Consider the following 18,177-nt stretch of genomic DNA (forward strand, 5'->3'; position numbering starts at 1 on the left):
GTTTACATCACAGGTCACATCTACTATGATGATCAAGTTCTTCTTGATGCTCTTTAGCAGGGAAGGGTACCAAAAATCATTAGTATTCAATAACAGAACACAATTTACCTCCCTGGAATTAGAAATTTTTCTGGTAGAGAGGGCATTAGACATAGAAGCTCAACTGTGTATTACCTTCAACCCTAAGGTTGAAATTGAACGGCACAATAGAAGTTTGAAAGATAGTCTGAAGGATAACTACACTGGAAAGAAAAGCAGGGACAACCTTCACTAAAGTTTTTTACAAATGTATAGAGCTAGGCACCATGCTACAATGCAAAGGTCACCTTCAGAATGATTGCATAGCAGAGAGATGTATACTAAATGTAAATGTTGCTGGATTACAGGGACTTACCTCTGATATATCCATGCAGCCAGATATAAGACAAACAATGGAACAGAAAAGGCAAAACATATAAAATGTTGGGGGGCCAAGGAACTGAAATTCAAATGTGAACCAAGAATACAAAAACCTAGAATCTTACAAACAGGAGACCCAGGTTCACATCTCCACTGACAATTGTTGTGGGAGAGAAAAAGGACTATATGGTTAAAAGCTATCCGCTATCAGATATAGTCAGCTACTCATTTCGTATCTGCTTACCAATAGTGAGGCAATAGTGTTTTAGATCATTTAACTGATCCTGATGATTTTACTTTCCCACTGATAATATAGGATAATTGCCAGTGTATTGGACCTGACAGACATACTGTCAGTCAGCCACCTGCATGGACTAGAGACTGTTATGTAATAAAGGAAAAGGGGGTTAAGTCTCTTACAACTAGTGTTTGAATTATAGTTACATTACCATTTCTCTTAAGTAATTAGCAAATAAATAAAAACTAAACTGGTGTTAATACACTAACTTGCTATTATTATTGTTCTGAGATGGGGGAATATGTGGTGTTGCTAGATCCAGAATTGCATGCTGAGAGTTGTAGTCTTTGAGTTTAAAAACACTTTCTGCTTCCTGTTAGTTGAAGAGGATGTATGATACTACTGGGTTGGGGCTTCTGCTGCGACTGTTTCTGGAGCTGCATGGTGGTTGTCTGAATAAAAAAAAAAATCTTATTGGATTTCACTCTTTTAGTCTCTCCCTTTTAACCTGTGGAGTAGTGGAAGCAGACTGCAACTGCCGCCACCTCACTGACTTCTTTTGGGTGGATTAAGGCATTTGCTACTGCTAGTCTTTCAAGAATGGCTTAGGCACCTAACTGTAGGACAGAGTTCCTCTCTGTGGATTCCAAACTGATACGTGCTTCCCTCCAGTCCAGCCTAACACTCAGAATGGGGTGGAGCTTTAGACACACCAATTTCTTCTACATATGCTATTGGCTAGCTTGGATGGCTTCCCACCTCATGTACTGGCAATTGAGGATCCCATTCTTAGGTTCCTGTCTCTCCCCATGCATTGTATAAAGAGTCTAGACATCTAACCCAGACTTTGTGGATCCCACTGGCTAGCTAAGCATCTAGAACAGGGGTGGGCAAACTTTTTGGCCCGAGGGCCACATCTGGGTGTGGAAATTGTATGCAGGGCCATGAATGTAGGGCTGGGGCAGGGGGTTGGGGTATGGGAGGGGGTGCGATGTGCAGGAAGGGGTTCAGGGTAGGAGGTTGGGGTGTACGAAGGGGCTCAGGGCAGAGGGTTGGAGTGCAAGAGGGGGCTCAGGGCAGGAGATTGGGGTGAAGGAGAGGTGTGGTGTGTGGCAGGGAGCTCAGGGCAGGGGTGCAGGAGGGGTTTGGAGTGTGGGCTCCGGACCGGCGCTGCTCACCTGGAGCAGCTCCGGGGTGGCAGCGGCGCACACTGAGGCCAGGGCAGGCTCCCTGCCTGCCCTGGCACCGTGCCGCTCCTGGAAGCGGCCAGCGGCTGGGAACGGGGAACCGTGGCCAATGGGAGCTTCGGGTGTGGAACCCACAGGTGAGGGCAGCACGCTGAGCCCTCTGCCCCCTCCTCCCCCAGGGGCCGCAGGGACGTGGTGCCGGCCGCTTCTGGGAGTGGCACGGGGCTCGCAGCGCCACGGGGGTGGCAATCCCTCGGGCCGGATCCAAAGCTCTGAGGTGCCGGATCCGGCCCTTGGGCCGTAGTTTGCCCACCCTTGATCTAGAAGTTAGGCAATTCCTAAGTGGTTAAGACCAGATTCACATGTGGATTTCTGTTTTCAGCACAAGGTACAATTCATACAATTTCTAACATCTGGAAATTCATAATCCATCTAAATGTTCCCACTAGCCCTTGCCTCCTCCCCTTTCCTTTCTTCCCTCCCCTTCCCCACCTGTTTCCCATAGGATGCTGACTTCTTGCTCCACTCCCAAACTGCTTTTTAAAATCAGTGGTGAAGGGTGTAAGTGTTTTTCAGATGCCTGAGTTATTCCACACCTGAATGAAGATGTCACTCTCTCTGCACATCCTACTCTGATATGGAACTGGTAGGCAGGAGAACCCTACTTGGAGTAACATAGCCAACTGAACTACAGGGGTTCCACAAGCTTCAGGGTTTTCTGTCCAAGGTGACTACTTCATATTCAATGGTGGAATTTTCCCCTCAGAATGGTACTAAGCATGAGTAAGGGTGTCACAATTTGGCCCAAAGGAAACTGCCTTTAATTAATTTGGGTTCCTGAGGCTGCCTAAGCCTGTCCTTGTTCCTGGGAGGAGTAATTAGGTTTATGCAAATGAAGTTGGAGGACAGGCTTTTCTCTAGCTGAGTGAGGGAAGAATTTTTAAATGTCTGGATCCCTGAAGAAATGTATAAACTTGTGTGACATATGTAACCCTGCTCCCACACATTTCATGCTGCTTAAAGGGGAAGCATACCCATTCACCTCAAAGCAGCATTGTGAACGGTGTAGTAACAGACATGTAGTATTTGATTAAAATAAACACATTGCTTTGGTACTATGCTGACTGGCAGGCTATACAAGTACATAGTTTAGATATAAAAATATAATTTTCAATTTATTTTGGAAACCTGGATTTTCAGCAGAAACAAAGCTGCGCACTACCGTTACACATGAGGAACATGATCATTGATTTTTATTTTTTCTTGGTAATGAAAACATAGGGAGTCAACTTTATTTATAAACTAGAACATGTCACTTTCAACAAACAAAACCTGCATAAGTCAAGCCTCTAATATGGGGCTAGTTATTCGTTGAACTGTAACTGTGTCCCTGATTCTGTAAACAAATAAGCACATCTAATCCTCTCCCAGAGCTAAATACACTTTCACAGGAGCTAAGCATGACAATCTCCATGACAAAAACATGCCACCTTTTAAAACACAGGGGTGTTTGCTTTTTATGCATCTTATCAGCATCCAATTGCACTAATAATGAAAACTGGAAGTAATTTCAGTGCTAAATGCTCAGCGATTGTCTACACAGCCTGGCAAAGCACTCCAGAGAGGTGTGATTTTGTAAAGCACTCTAACCTGTAACTCTCTAACTGCCCTGTGTAGACCCTGCTGGCACAAACTGAAAGGCATTCTATTTGGTTAAGCAAACTGGGTACCTTTTTGAAGCATTCTAGTAGGCTCTGCACAAAAATGTAACCAGGTGATCAACATAGGTATGATAAAAGCACATTGGCCTGGTGACATTTTACACTATCTTTACTAAAAAATGGTGGCTAGTATTTTGTACACTACTTATTGATAAGGGTAGACTTGCTGAGTGAGAGTAATTATCCATCCTCACAGGTCATGTTGCATTATTTCTCCAGTAAAATAATGCTGCTTTTTATTTGTTTTTTGAAGCTTTCTGTGAGATAATATTTGAATGTTTTATTTCACTTTATAATACAAGTTAGATTATTTTGCTTCTTGGAAAATAGCATTTCTAAATTATGTTCTATTTTAAAAAATCATTTGTCCTCTCAAATCTTTTGAGAAGTAATTTGGGGGTAAGGCTATTATTAGAAGTATTAGTATTAAATGTTTATAAAAGCCACAATCTGATTTGAGCCTCCTTGTGTGGGCGGCTGAACAAACAGATGAGCCTAGGCCAACAAAGGGACATAAGTGTTGCAATGCTAAACATTGCAACCTCTAACTCTTATGCATCTAACCACCCAGGAGAATTCACAGACCCTGAGTTAGGTGCCCAAGCTCTCTATATAATGCATGGGGGGAGAGAGGTCCTTAAGAATGGGAACCACAGAAGCCAGCATTCTAGGCAAGGAGCCACATAAACTAGCCAATGAGAAGATCTGAGGAGAGGGGTGTGTTTGAGCCCCACTTGTCTGTGGGAGTTAGGTACCCAAATCTGGGCAGGCAGAGTCCTTCCCCTGCTTGTGGTATATAAGAGTTTCTCCAAACAAAAAAAATAGTTCTTACCCTCTCCTTCCCTGAGGACAGACTGAATCAATTATTTTTTATTTTTAAGAGTGTTTAATCTCTTAGGCAGTCTCTGTCACCCCTTTGGAGCTTGGCTTATCTGTGGGCTTTCATGAGGCAGAAATTCAGGTGCCTAATAACTTTTACAGTGAAAATGTAGGCGCCAAATGATCTTAGGTGCCTACAGGGTTGGGCAGCAGCTGAGTGTGGGGGGTTGTGGGTCACATGGGCACCTAAATCCCTTTGTGGATCTGGGCTGTAATATGTAACCATCCCTGACCCAAATAGCTTACAGTCTAAAGACAAGATATAACAGGAGGACGCGACCAACGCATAGCCTGTAGTGGGAGAGGGGTAGAGAGGGTAATGTGTCTAACAAAATGTGTGCAATTCTTAGCTAGTCAGTAGCAGTGAACACAACTTGCCACCTGCCTAGCCATTATGATGCAATTCTTCTGTATGCATTCCAGCAGTGGTGAATTTTTGAGGAGGGATTTGTCTACCTAAGGGGTCACCTCTGACCCTGGGCCATACTGCCATGGCTGCAATCAGCAGAGGTGCTCCAGCTGCATCCTCCTCAGTATAAAACAAGATGGAGGGAACAGCAGGGCATTCTCTGTGAGAATGCTCAGACTCTGGAACTTGCTCCCACTTAGTTCAAAATAGCTCGAGTTGGGGACTTTCCAGGCATGCTACAAAATATGGCTCTTTGAGAGGTTTTTTTGAGGGCCTGTGGTATGCTTTTTGAGAGGTTGTTGGGTGCCTGAGTTCCCATGGAACTGATGGGTGCTACTGGGATGTAATTGAAATTGTAATTACTGTATCACCATGTTAGGGTATGCATCCGAAGAAGTGGGTTGTAGCCCACGAAAGCTTATGCTCTAATAAATTTGTTAGTCTCTAAGGTGCCACAAGTACTCCTGTTATTTTTGCGGATACAGACTAACACGGCTGCTACTCTGAAACCTGTCATGTTAGGGTACTAGCTTTAGGTAGGCATCTCTATTATTTTAAATCTAAATAAATTAAAATACCTATATCAGTATTTTCCAAATCAGAAGAAAACTTGAGCTTCTATTTTCATGTGTTCTTTTGAGAGTCCCTTCACTTACCTAAATCTCCAAGTGAATATTACTGCAAATTAGGATGCATCTATTCAACAAATCTCAGTGAAAAGGTATTAGTATTGCTTATTAATATTAAATGCAGTATTAAAAACTACCTACCTAACTGCATATATAACTACACAATAGAACTCTGCAATGAGCTCTTTTTTTTCTTCATGTTTTCTACTGCACTCTGCTGGATAGACTATATCAGGCCTATTCAATCACTTGCCAGCTCCCTCTTCTGGTTTGAGTGAGTACAGCTGCTCCTTAGGTCAATGGAGGATGTTTCTGACCTGGGAAGACTTGAGTGGTAACCCAATGCAGCATGCATACGTTCAGTTACCAGTCTGTACACAGTCTGTACACTGTCAGAGTTATATTTTTCATAGAATGGCCTATATTGCTGGTATTAATTGAATCTCATATGAGACTGGATGAGATTGGTAATGAGTTACAAACGATAAGGCCACTAGTGCAAATCCATCCCTGGTCAATGGCAATGAAAAGCTATTGTAATCTGATTGCTGCCTGGTCATCTAAACTTTTCCTGATCACAATAAAATAAAAAATAAATATAAAAATAAAAACCCCTTATCTAATCAGCACCCGTAGTTGCAGTCCCAGAGGCCATGCACTGAATGTTGAAGATGGCGGCTCCTTTGACGCAAGGTTGTGGCACGTTGGCAGGGCTTGCACTTTCTTGGACTGTCCCTGTAGAACAAGTGAGGAATTCAGTTTTTGTTTTTTTCTCTTTATCTATATTCAACTCATTTGTAAGAGTTAAAAAGTGGGGGAAATCACTGAACACAATTGCTTTGCTTGAATGAGCACTGGAGGTTAACCAGGTTAAACAAAAAACCTGCCAACAAATGGTATTTTTCAGTGGAATAAAAATTCATCTCTTCTGCTTCTACACAGCTGCCTTATTTTGTAAAGCCTGTCTACTAAAAAGTATTTGTGCTTTACATTTTTCTGTCCGTGAGATACAGTTCTATACCCAGATGTCTTTGAACTTCTGTTTTCCCCTTTTAGCCTTCAATATCAAAGTCCCTAACTAAATCATTGAGAACATTTTATTTCCTTATTTTTGTCTCCCATTAACCTTTCCCATATCTCAAAGATTTACTATCTATTCTTTGCTTGCCAGTGGCTGGAATATATTTGCCATTTGACCACTGCTAGGGCTGTTGGGAGAGGTGGGGGATGTGGATTCCCTTCTGTCAAAAATTCTGAGGTTTCAACAGTTTGGTTTCATTCTGCATTGGGATGAAAATGAGGCCTTTCCAATTTTACTGGCAAAAATGTGAGTGAGAGGGAGAGCCCCCCCACCCCAACAATAGCCTAGTGGCTTGGGCACTCACTTGGGATGTAAGGAGATGAAAAAATGGCAGCATTTTAAAAATAACATCCTGCATGGCTCTGTCGTTGATGATATCCTACTGGGCAAATATAATACATTATACAGCAAATACATTATACAATTAATTAGACTGGTATTTGCCAAATGCTGAGACCCAATAAATGCAAAGCGGAGAAGCTGTGTGAGCCTTTATGACGTGTAGAGGTGAAAGTCTGAATTGTGACCTGACAAAAGACAAACTGAACTTTTTTCTCTGTATTACTTCATTCTTTTACACCCTATGTCACAGCCTCATCCTGCTGTCATTGAAATCAATGGCAAAATGCCCATTGCCTTTTATGGGAACAGATTCTGGCTTTTAGAGATTCAGCACTGGAGATTATCTTGCTCCACCCATAGGCCAATTTCTGGCTCCCTGTTTCATCTGCAATGCAAAGAAAATGGAAAGCCACCTTAACCATCTGCTTGGCGATTCCCTTGGTGTGAGGGAATTCCCAGGTAGAATAGATCCAGCATAGCAGTCCCTACATGCTCCCTTCTGGTGCCAGTCTAGAGGGCATGTCAGAAGTATATGGGAGGAAAGGGGTACCATCAAAACAGCCACACCCGGGAGACTCCCAGCTGCAGAACCATCTCTTGGGAGCAGTTGCCAGATTCTACAAGTTAGAACAGCTCTGAAGTTGCTCAAAACAGAGCAAATAACTGCATCAAGAAGAAGCAACCTTCCAGTTAGGCATTGTTTCTTCAGCATCATGTGTGAGATAGAGTTTGCAAAACATGGCCAAGGAATTAGATGTAAATGTTTCTTGTAATGATTTTAATAGGATATTGAAATGCTATTGTAAATTAAAATCCTTACAGCTTCTCCTCAAACACAAGATAGTACACGTTATATTCCTGGAAAGCAACTTTGGTAAAATTAAAAATTAAAATAATTTAAATTGAAATAATTTAAAAGCCTCAAAATAGTTCTAAAGCTAGAACATGTTCACACTTTTTGCTTTCTGGAATATTTACACAGGACAAAAGTCTAGCATTGCTTAGTATTTTACCTTAAACATGCATTGGCACATAGGCTAATCAACAGACTAAGGCAGTGTTTCCCAGTAAACTAATCTGGGAAGGCATTGGGCAAAGAAGAGGAAAAGCAACATGTGAAAAGTATTTGCCTTGTACTCAACTGCAAATATGCTCCTACAGCTATGAGTAGAATCATAGAATATTAGGGTTGGAAGAGACCTCAGGAGGTCATCTAGTCCAAAACCTTGCTCAAAGCAGGACCAACACCAACTAAATCATCCCAGCCAAGGCTTTGTCAAGCTGGGCCTTAAAAACCTCTAAGGATGGAGATTCCACCACCTCCCTAGGTAACCCATTCCAGTGCTTCACCACCCTCCTAGTGAAATAGTGTTTCCTAATATCCAACCTAGACCTCCCCCACTGCAACTTTTGGCTCAGCTCAGCTGTAGCCCAGTAGACTCACCAGTGGTCAGAAATCTACCAATCAGAGCAACATGAAGTCAGCAAAAGAAGAGGAACCACTAGAGGAGGGCTAGAGGGAGAAAGTATAGGGTCTACCACTTGGGAGCAGCAGACAACAAAGAAAACAGATACAACCTATGTAAAACAGCAAAAAAATAAGAAAAAAGAAAACCACATAAAAAGAAAATCAAGATAAAGATGAAAAAGAAACAAACAAATACAAGAGAGAAAAAATAGACAGAGCAATGTAAAGGTGATGGTAACTGTGCCGAGGCATGAGAGGAGGAGACATAACAAGAGTCACCAGTAAATTAATGGCTTGATCTTGCAGTTGTACCATATGCTAACCACTCAGTTGACCAGGGTGACACCACTACAGATTTGTATGTCCTAGAACAAACTTTTGTGGTATGTCTAGATTGGCATTTACAAACAGAGGAAACTAACCTATTAACTAAGTTAACAATTCTGTGCTAGAAGTTCCCTCATAGTTTCCTTGATTGTAGCAGTAGCTCCCCCTGTATAACTGAAGAAGTGCCAATATTTAAAAATGTGTACAGAGGAGAGTAACAATGACCATAATAAAAAGTCTCTCTTTTACATTTGTAATACAATTGCTGGCCATAAATAATTGGTACTGGTTGCTAGTAACTCTTGCTTTTATTTGATCCCTGTATTAGGCCCATAGAAATAGTCTGGACAAATAACTAGTCAAAATCTTTTTCTACACTGGTAAAAGGCTTAAAAATTAAAAACATGTTTGAAGTATTAGGAATAGCGTTTGTAGAAAAAAATGAAATTTTCAACTAGCTCTATGGTAGTCAGAAATATAGTGAATTTTTCTTTACAAATTTTACATAAAATTTGACCTTTTACTTAGGAAGCTAGGAGTAAATATGAAACCTGGGTACAAATACTTCCTGCAAAAGGTAATAAACAGCAAGAGTAGTGATGTTGGAATACAGTTGAAGCAGTTGAGTCTCACCTTAGCAGTTTGAAGGGCACTGCGAAAAAGCAGCTAGAGTGGGGTGAGATAAGCCAAGAAAAGGCACAAATGTTGGGCATGGTGCTGTTTAGCTCTTCCTCGTATTTTCATGTTTTCTTAAGAATGAAAATAAGGCAAGGTTGAAAATAAATCTAGTTCTTCAATTATCAAACAAAGCATGATCTACTCATGGTAGAAAATCCAAAATAATAAGCAAAACCATTAAGAGTAGTTCAGTCAATATCAAAGAAAGACTGTATACTAGAAGGAAGACGACATGATATAAAAGGGCAACAGCAAGTATGCAAGCTGGGTAGAAAGTTGAGGTTTGTTTCCTCAGCTGTCTGAAGCTTGAGCTCCGTTTAAATGACAGACTTTTTCATCTCTCTGAATTTCAATTAGATTGTGCCAATGGACAAGTGGGGAAGAGCATATTAATGATACAGGATGAGACCCATGGTGGGAATTAGATAAGCAGACAAAACTCAGTAATTGTTTAGGTTATAGCACATTAAACACTTACTTTGAAAGTGGTGATTAAGAGGTTAAAAAGGCCACTGCAGATATTATTTAGCATTTCAGAAATCTCTTCCTTCCCTACTTATACTTGCATAGACAAAGCTATTGTTTTTGTGTGTGTGTGTGTGTCTTTTCAGTATCTTACCACATTTATGTGTTCACGTTTACTCATGCATTGTCATTAGGGGAGGTCGTGTCTCGTGTATGTTTAATATGCTCAGATCATCCTAACTTATGATTCATCAGTCGTGAAGAAAGAAATTAATCACGCAGCTCCTCTTTCCCGCTTTGCATTTTCACAAGGGTTGCACTCTAAACACACCTTATAAGCAGCGATGTCTCTCTTTTCCTTTAGACGTCTGCCAGTTTCATCTCAAATTAGATGCATCAACAGAAGAAAGTACCACTTTCGTGCAATCACCCTGTTTGCATTTCATCTCCTGAGATAAAACAGAGACTACTAACAAGGAAGATCAAACACAACCCCATAGAAGAGGGTGGAGGGGGCTTTGCAGCTGAGCTCTACATAACATGCTCTTCAATGCACATGGAGCTGACAAGTGAAAGGCTAAATAAGGAAACAACCCCACCCTCCTCCCCACTCTATTTTGCCTCAGTCGCTCCCGCTGCTGCTGGGCTGGTGCAGCGGCCGCACAAGTCACATTTCAGCTCCTCTCTCCCTCCTCCCCCTTTCAGTGCAAACTTCTTTGAACACGTTGGGCTGGGGTGCGAGCTGGTGGCAGGGAGGATTGCGGTGGCCTGTCCGGACAGATCAGCGAGAGGGATGCCCGGAGGGGAGCAGCTGCAAGGGAGAATCGGACTCCCACGGGGCTGCTGCTGCCCCGAGAAGCTCGCTGGAGGGAGGAGGCGGCCGCACAGCGGGCCCGTGCTGTGTTCCCAGTCCCCGGTGAGGTCTGCGGCTGCTGCGAAGGAGATGGGAATGGGGCAGGGAGGTTGGGCTTTGCTCCTGGGCGCTCCCTGCCACTCCTCGGAAGTGCCCCGCGCTGGGTGGGGTGCCTGGCGCTGCAGAGCAGCGCAGCAAAGCATTCCCTGCGCTCTGTGTGTGTATGGGAACCCTGGGCAAGCGCCTCCCCTGCCCGAGGTGGGCTGACGGGCTCGCGCCGGCCGGCGGAGAAGCAAGCTCTGCGATTCCACTTCCCACTCCTCCGGGGGAGGGGGAGCGCGCGCCAGCTGTCTGCGCGCGCGCACGCTCTCCTCCTCCTGCCCCCCCCCCTCCCACCCCCAGCAGCCTCGCGCTGCTCCTCCTCGCGCACATAGCACTCCGGAGCGGCTCCTCTTCGCAGCGCCGCTGCAGTCTGGCTGCTCGGCTCCAAGTTTCCCCATCTTCAACATCCTCCTCTCTGGAGACTAGCGCACGGGGGGACTCCCCCTCGCCCACCCCTTCTCGGAGCGCCTCCTGCTGCTGCTCCCAGGTAGGGACCCCATCGCCTCTCTTCTTGCGCTGCTGGGCATGCCCCCACCCCCGGAAAGTCTGAGTATCTTCGGGGGGGAGATGGACAAGGGGGGGCTCCGACATTGGCCCCCTCTCTTAGCCTCAGACAAGACAAGCACCCGACGTTGCATTACCTAAGCTCCTTGTATTCTGCAACTTTACACTGCACTGTGGTTGCCCCTTTTTGCTTTTTGATGCGAGTCTATGGCCATTATTATTTTTTTAAACGGCTGTCCAACATGTTCAGCGTTTGGCAGCAGCTGCACCGGTTGGTTCACAGTCATGCCATTGAACCTCTGCAAATGGGCATGATGATTATTTTGGGGTGAGAGTGGGTTGCGGAGTATTGTTATGAACCGAGGAATGATTAAGAACCGATTATTTGTTTGGTCTTGTCGGGGCGTTCATATTACAGAAAAAAGAAGCATTTGATGCATTTGCTCACGTGCCACTTTTGATTATGCATTACATGCTTATACAAAGCAGGATCCTTGCAAAAGATGGAGCTATAAGTTGCTAGTAGGGGAAAGTGCAGCAGGAATCCAATATTTTCTCATCTCCATTGAAGTGACATGTATTTTTCCTTTGGTTAAGTTGAAAGCCTTGCTTGGTGGAGACTCACTGTAGCTCTGAGTGGGTTTGTATTTTTCTTGCATGGTTAGGTTTTGCAAAGAGCAGCTATGAAGAGGAAACTAACACTCTACAAGATGCAGTTGGTTCTTCTCGTTTTATTGGTGGGGGTGCCAGCAAGGTGAGTACAACGTTTCTTATTGCTGTTCAACAGAAGCATATTGTGTTTTGATCAGCTCCTAGTCCTATAAGGGGTGATAAAGGCTAGCAGGGGGTAATATGTCATAAAAAGTCTTGGTTAGTTGTTTTAATACAATATTTGGCAGATTCTAGATCAGGTGCAGTGAAAGAAGGAGTTCTGGGGACAACATAAAGTTAATTACTTGTCTTAAACAATTTGCTGCAAGGGTGACTTGACGTTTTTAATTCAACCATTTGAAAGACAAAAAATACACCCATAAATATTTTCTTTGTAACATTCTGAGTTGGTAAGAGATGTATTGGAATCAGTATGTCACTGCCAGTTTACGTCATAAGCTAATCACATAGAACAACAGTGTAGCCAAAGCAATAGATTGTTGTGAAGTCAAATAGCAAACTACAATTTCTAAAATAATGTTGGCATTTTTGAGTAAGGGCTTGTCTATTTTATTTTTTATTTTTATTTTTTGGTCAACACAACAGACCCCAGAAATGATATTTAAGCTTTAAACCTCTAGGTGGAGATAGCATACAACTTCACAGTCCCATATAATAAAAGAATAGCCTGGTTGATTAATCAATTTTTCATGTTGTTGTTTAGAGATCTCCATTTCTAAAGTGACAACATACCAAAAAGTAATTTTAAACATAATTAGTTTAGTGTTGCCTACGCTCCGTAAACATGCAATTAATTGTAATTTGTAACTTGATTTTACTTGTTTCAATTGTGACTGCAGTAGGTTTTCTGGGTAATATGATTTTCAAAATTATAAGGGCCTCATATGGCTGAAAATCCCTTCATTTATTTTGGTCTGGTACAATTACCTGGTGGTTATCTCTCAGTGACCAGAATTACCTAATTTTTAAAAATAGGTCGTCTATCATACTTTGCACCCAAACATGGTGCAGTATTAGTTAAGTCACAATGAGCCAAATCCTGTAGCCCTTACTCACATAAGTAATCCCATTGATATCAAAGAGACAATTTTGATATTAATTAAGGACTTTCATGTGAATAAAATTTGTAGGATTACATCCTAACATGCTATAACTATCTAAACTGGGTTTTTCAATCACATCTTGACTTCAAAAATGATTCTCTTTTTAGAAGAGTAATATAAAAGGCAGATATTCATACTATCGAAGTATAGGTGAAGAAAAAAACAACAATAGTTTTAATTTCCACACCGAGTTTTTAATTTTATTTTACATGTGACATCTTGGTATTTGGTTTGTAAATTAACTGATTATGCTTGATTATAAGGGTAGTATCTTGGAAACCACAGACTGCAATAATTTACATTTAAATACTTCCTCCATGACGTTTAATTGTAGGGTGAAAGGAAAATCCTTTCTTTGTTAATTTTTAGGTGGTTTTGTCATAAATTTAAAGTTGTCACCTGATCTCTTTTGCTGTAGATCAGACAAAATATGTTAATTTTACATAGTACAAATTATTCAATCAAAATTCCTTGATCAACACTGCAGTTGCAGAAGATGAGCATGCACAAAAAAATCAAAAATCTGAACGATAAAAATACCTGCAGATTTTTGAAAAACAATATAAACTGGTAATGCATCTAACATGCTGTTTTACTGCCCTAATGCTGTACCCTGATATTAAATAAAGATGGTCTGATATCATTTATTTCACATAAATTATGCTTAAAATTTGGTTACACAAGAACATTTCAATATGAAGGCTCTATATAGGAGAAACAACTAAAGGTATAAAAAGCCATGGTTTGGGTTTCCACACCCAGGTGATGTTCAGTACCATTCTTGACTGGACAGCAGAATCATATTTCATTGGATTTATTGCTGTTTTCCAAGAAGAGATGATCAGTGGAGAGAATTAGGTCTCTTTCTTCAACAAGGAAGTCTGATACATTTAGATGGTCCACACACTCTCCTTGATAGGTTAATTTATGGATTCACTCCAACTTTTATAAGATGTGATTGGATCTGGCAAAACATAGGGAAATACTCTTTTCTTTTGAAAGACAAGAATTGTTTCTAAATACCATTTAAAATCAACTACAGCTCTTGGACTGTTCACAGTTCTCACCCAGCTTGCTTGCTGCTGTCAGCCCCATTGTGCCCACCCACTATGTACTGACATCAGAGGACTCCCTGAGCATGATCAGTGGAGTTTTCCCTTATGTCAGTACTTCTGCTCATGTACGTTATATGACCATTGGGTGGAGGCATAACCAAAGTATCTGTTCGAGAGATAATGTGTGCAGGGAGTGAGGGAGTAGGCCAACAGCTCCAAGGAGATAGTTTGTGTTGGAACTAAGGACACCAATCCATGAGTAATGACGCGTGGAAGCATATGGTGTTTTTTTGGGGGGTTCTGTACCCGAACAGCCATATTTTTAATTGAGCTCTGAGGAAGCAATATTTACTGTATTTTAATATGTGCTGAAAATAGAGGTTGTTAAAAAATGAAGTGCTTGAGAATTTAAAACTGTGTTTCTTAGAATCATATGTTTCCAAACCATTGTTTAATATATAGTGTATGCGTATACACTTACACTACACAGTACATAGTTTTCATGTTTCAGAATACTCCTGAATGTACATTTTTATAAGGAAAAGGTGGCATCATTAGGATAATGTAGATGATTAGAGGGCAACAACTGACACATTCAAAGCTAAATGATAACATTAGTTGCATACTGAATGTACATAAACATATATTTTAGTTTGTAAAATGTTGTTTTAGATCAGTGCTGGCTGACTCCCTAGAAGATGAAGCTAAGAATAACATCACCATCTTTACAAGAATACTAGACAGACTTCTGGATGGTTATGATAATCGTCTTAGACCTGGATTAGGAGGTAACAAAACATTAAAACTTGTTTTAAAAAATATATAAAATCAAATTCTATATTGCATAATTTGTTGTTTAAATAAATATATATTTCCCTTAGGAACTTTTTCCCAATGATTTGATTACATACTGCTGCTAAATCATTTATGAATCTATATTTACCTGTTTGACAAAAATTAATGGAACAATAAAGGTATAATGGAAATAAAATCTCTTAACTAGTAGCAACCATTTATGTTTTTTTAAAAGAAAAAAAGTCTGGTGGTAAGAAAACTGAAATAGGATGTGAAAAAAGTCTTCTTCCATATAAATAGAACTCCTTCAGCATCAGTTGCTTTTACTGTGAGATCTCGAAGGTGCATATAGGTCTGATCATTCCTTTGCACATCCCAAACCCTCATGAATGTCCATGGGAAATTTGGGTGAACAAGGATCCCTTGGAATTGAATGAGAATATGAATACATACATGTATTCACAGAATATTGGTGTCAATGGACACATGTGCACGCACACAATGTTTGTGTAACACTTGTTTCAGGCTAAATTCTCACCCTGTTGAAGTCAATGGGAATATTGTCATTGACTTCATTGGGACAGGATTTGGCCTTTAAAGATCATGATGCTAGGCATCTTACCCCTATTTCTTATTTTGCTAGTGCCCTAATAATAGAAAGATTGGAGGGAGGAGTCAGGGGTCTGTTGTGTCCTGGTTTTACATGATTTTCAAAATGTCTGTTTATCTTATTTGCATTTTAATTTTAAAACTGTATTCCATTGGAGAAAATTATCCAAGTGGCAAATATAAAGAATTTGTTTTGGCTACAAGTGATGGCACAAACTGGTATGCCATGGAGCACTAAAGAATGATGAAATATCTTGCTCTTGATATTTTGTGGTTCTGTCTATTTTTGTTTTGTTTGAAATTTTGGTAGGAACAGTGCTCAAGTGTGAAACTGTTACAACTGGCTAAAGCCATGCATAGGGTGGGCAATGGCAAATTTCCTGAGAGCCCGCTTCTGTTGCCATTCATTTCTTTGGAATCAGGCCCTTAGCAAGGGCCTGCTTCAGCTCTCCTTGAAATCAGTGGACCGGTAGCTCCCCTGCTGTTCCAGTTTGGAAAGCCTTGGCTAGCGTATGACCAGCATAAAGTGGACAAGCTATGTATAGCTCTCTCATTACACATTAATCCTGACATGGAATCCCTTTTTATTTCCAGTCCTGGCCTCTCTTCAGTAGATATTTGCAAATACATTATTTTATATTTTAAAGGGCTTTATATGTAGATAATTCATAAAATGAGAAGTACAGTACAATAATTGGATTTATGTACATGTATAGTGATTGATTGCAAGTAGATACTATTTCTTTGCAGAATTATTGGTCCTTTCGTAAACCATTTTGATGTAGTAAGAACAGACTGCCATACAGATGATATGCAGAAATAACTTGTCAGAAAATTGAATTTAATTTGTAGTTATTTAAAAAAACCTTTTTATTGCAAAAGTAATGGAAAAATTCTCAGCCTGTTTACAAAGAGGAACGTGCTAAATAATAAAAACAGTCTGCAGTTGCTTTGCATATTGATCTTTAAATTGAGAAAATTGGAATTAAACGTTGAAAGCGTGAATTTAAAGGATGCAAACTCCATTTTTATCTTTCTAATGGATTTTTAAATTTTGAAAATAAGTCCATATAAATATCTTTAAAAAGAAAATCCCCAAACCTCCCAGGTAATTAATACATTTTTGGTGAGCATGAAAATAAAGGGATTAACATCTGTTCAGCATTGACATACATGCCATCAACCAATGCAGAACATGTGTGAAATGAAAGTGAGTCATGCATATTGAACCAATAATGATTCATGATATGTGTTTGTCTGCAAGAATATTGGTAATTTAACAGAACATCAGTTTAATTCAGTTACACATCAAAAGCCTGGTCCTGGATATAATATATCCTACATAGCCTTTTTAGAGATAGTATGTTATTTCTACAGAATATTACAAAAATGGTATAGTCTTCTCTCTTTCCTTTTCTTTCTTATAATGGTTACCTATGGTGAGAATGTGAAAACATTGGTTACTGAAGTTTTCTTTTAAATTGCGTGCTTGGTAGATGTTGGTAGGTCCTAATTGTGTCTTCATGTAGACTACTGCATTTTAATCTTGCCTGGATGTTAATCTTGGTATATATGTCATTATTTGAGTTACTTGGACTAGATTCTGATCTCAGATAAACAGTTGAGTTGCTTCAGATTCAGCCAGAAGTCATTAGAGCATTTACTTGGGCATAACAGATTAGATTAGATTATTACTCTATTTACATTAGTATAACTCAGATCAGAACCATTACTATCAAACGCCTGACATGGATTCCTTTGAAGCCTTTTGAAAGGAAAATCCAATGCACCAGTTAATTGTTTATCTGACACATTTCCAAAAGTGTCACTTAGCTGAATTTTCTCCCCTATACTTAGGGAATTGTGGAGTTTAATAAAAATTAATACCTTCATGCTTAATGTCGAAACAGGTAGTGTTAGTTTAGCACTAAATGTTTTAGCTGATTATTGAAAAATAAAATGCAATACAAGGAAACTTTTCTAATAACTGTACGTTCTGTCAAAGGGTTTGTGTAATCTCTAGCTAAGTGAGAGTCTGTTTGTACCCCTGTTCCTAAATTTTGAGATAAGTTCAGAAACTCCTAATATCAAGCTTGTTGAGAAATTAGGTGTGTGTGTGTATGCTACAGACTTGATTTTTTTTAAATTATGAGTTCATACGTTTCAGTTCTGAAGTTTATACTATCCAGAGTGTTAAGGCAGCTTTGTGTTGTATTGTTGGTGCAAAGCTGTTGTAAAACTAATAGTATTGGTCACTGGAGGCCCATCCTAACAGCAGGAGTCCTCAAGTTGGGTGCACAACCACTGTGGAGACTTATACAGCACCTCCCTGCAGCCAACAAAGAGGGTGCAGCCATGGGCAACGGGGCAATGCAATGCCTCTTGGGGCCATAGGCAGCAGGAAGAAGTTAAGGCAGCACTCAGGCTATTCTAAACTCATTCCTATGGACCAAGCTGTCATGAAGTAGCCCTAGGATTGAGCCTGCAGAATGGTGGATTAAAGCCACTTGATACCCCCTCTCCAGTTTTGCCTGACACTCCTTGGTTGCAGCTTCAGAAGTGGGCCAGAGTACCTCTTCTAAAGACTTCACACCTGCACACCTAGGCACTACCACACCTCTAGGCACTACCTAGAAGAGGAATACCTTTTTAAAAGTCAGA

The 18,177-nt window shown here is 40.7% G+C and overlaps 1 protein-coding gene across 1 annotated transcript in view; it reads left to right on the top strand.

Moving 5' to 3' along the window:
- Positions 1–11,965: 11,965 nt before the first annotated feature.
- GABRA2 (gamma-aminobutyric acid type A receptor subunit alpha2) overlaps positions 11,966–18,177 on the top strand; it is a 79,140-nt gene continuing 72,928 nt past the window's right edge. Inside the window, exons 1-2 of the mRNA XM_065404702.1 lie at positions 11,966–12,036; positions 14,785–14,900. Coding sequence (XP_065260774.1) covers positions 11,966–12,036; positions 14,785–14,900 — 187 coding nt within the window. The remainder of the gene's footprint in view (positions 12,037–14,784; positions 14,901–18,177) is intronic.

This window comes from Emys orbicularis, chromosome 5, assembly GCF_028017835.1.
Source record: "Emys orbicularis isolate rEmyOrb1 chromosome 5, rEmyOrb1.hap1, whole genome shotgun sequence".
Classification (NCBI taxonomy): Eukaryota; Metazoa; Chordata; order Testudines; family Emydidae; genus Emys; species Emys orbicularis.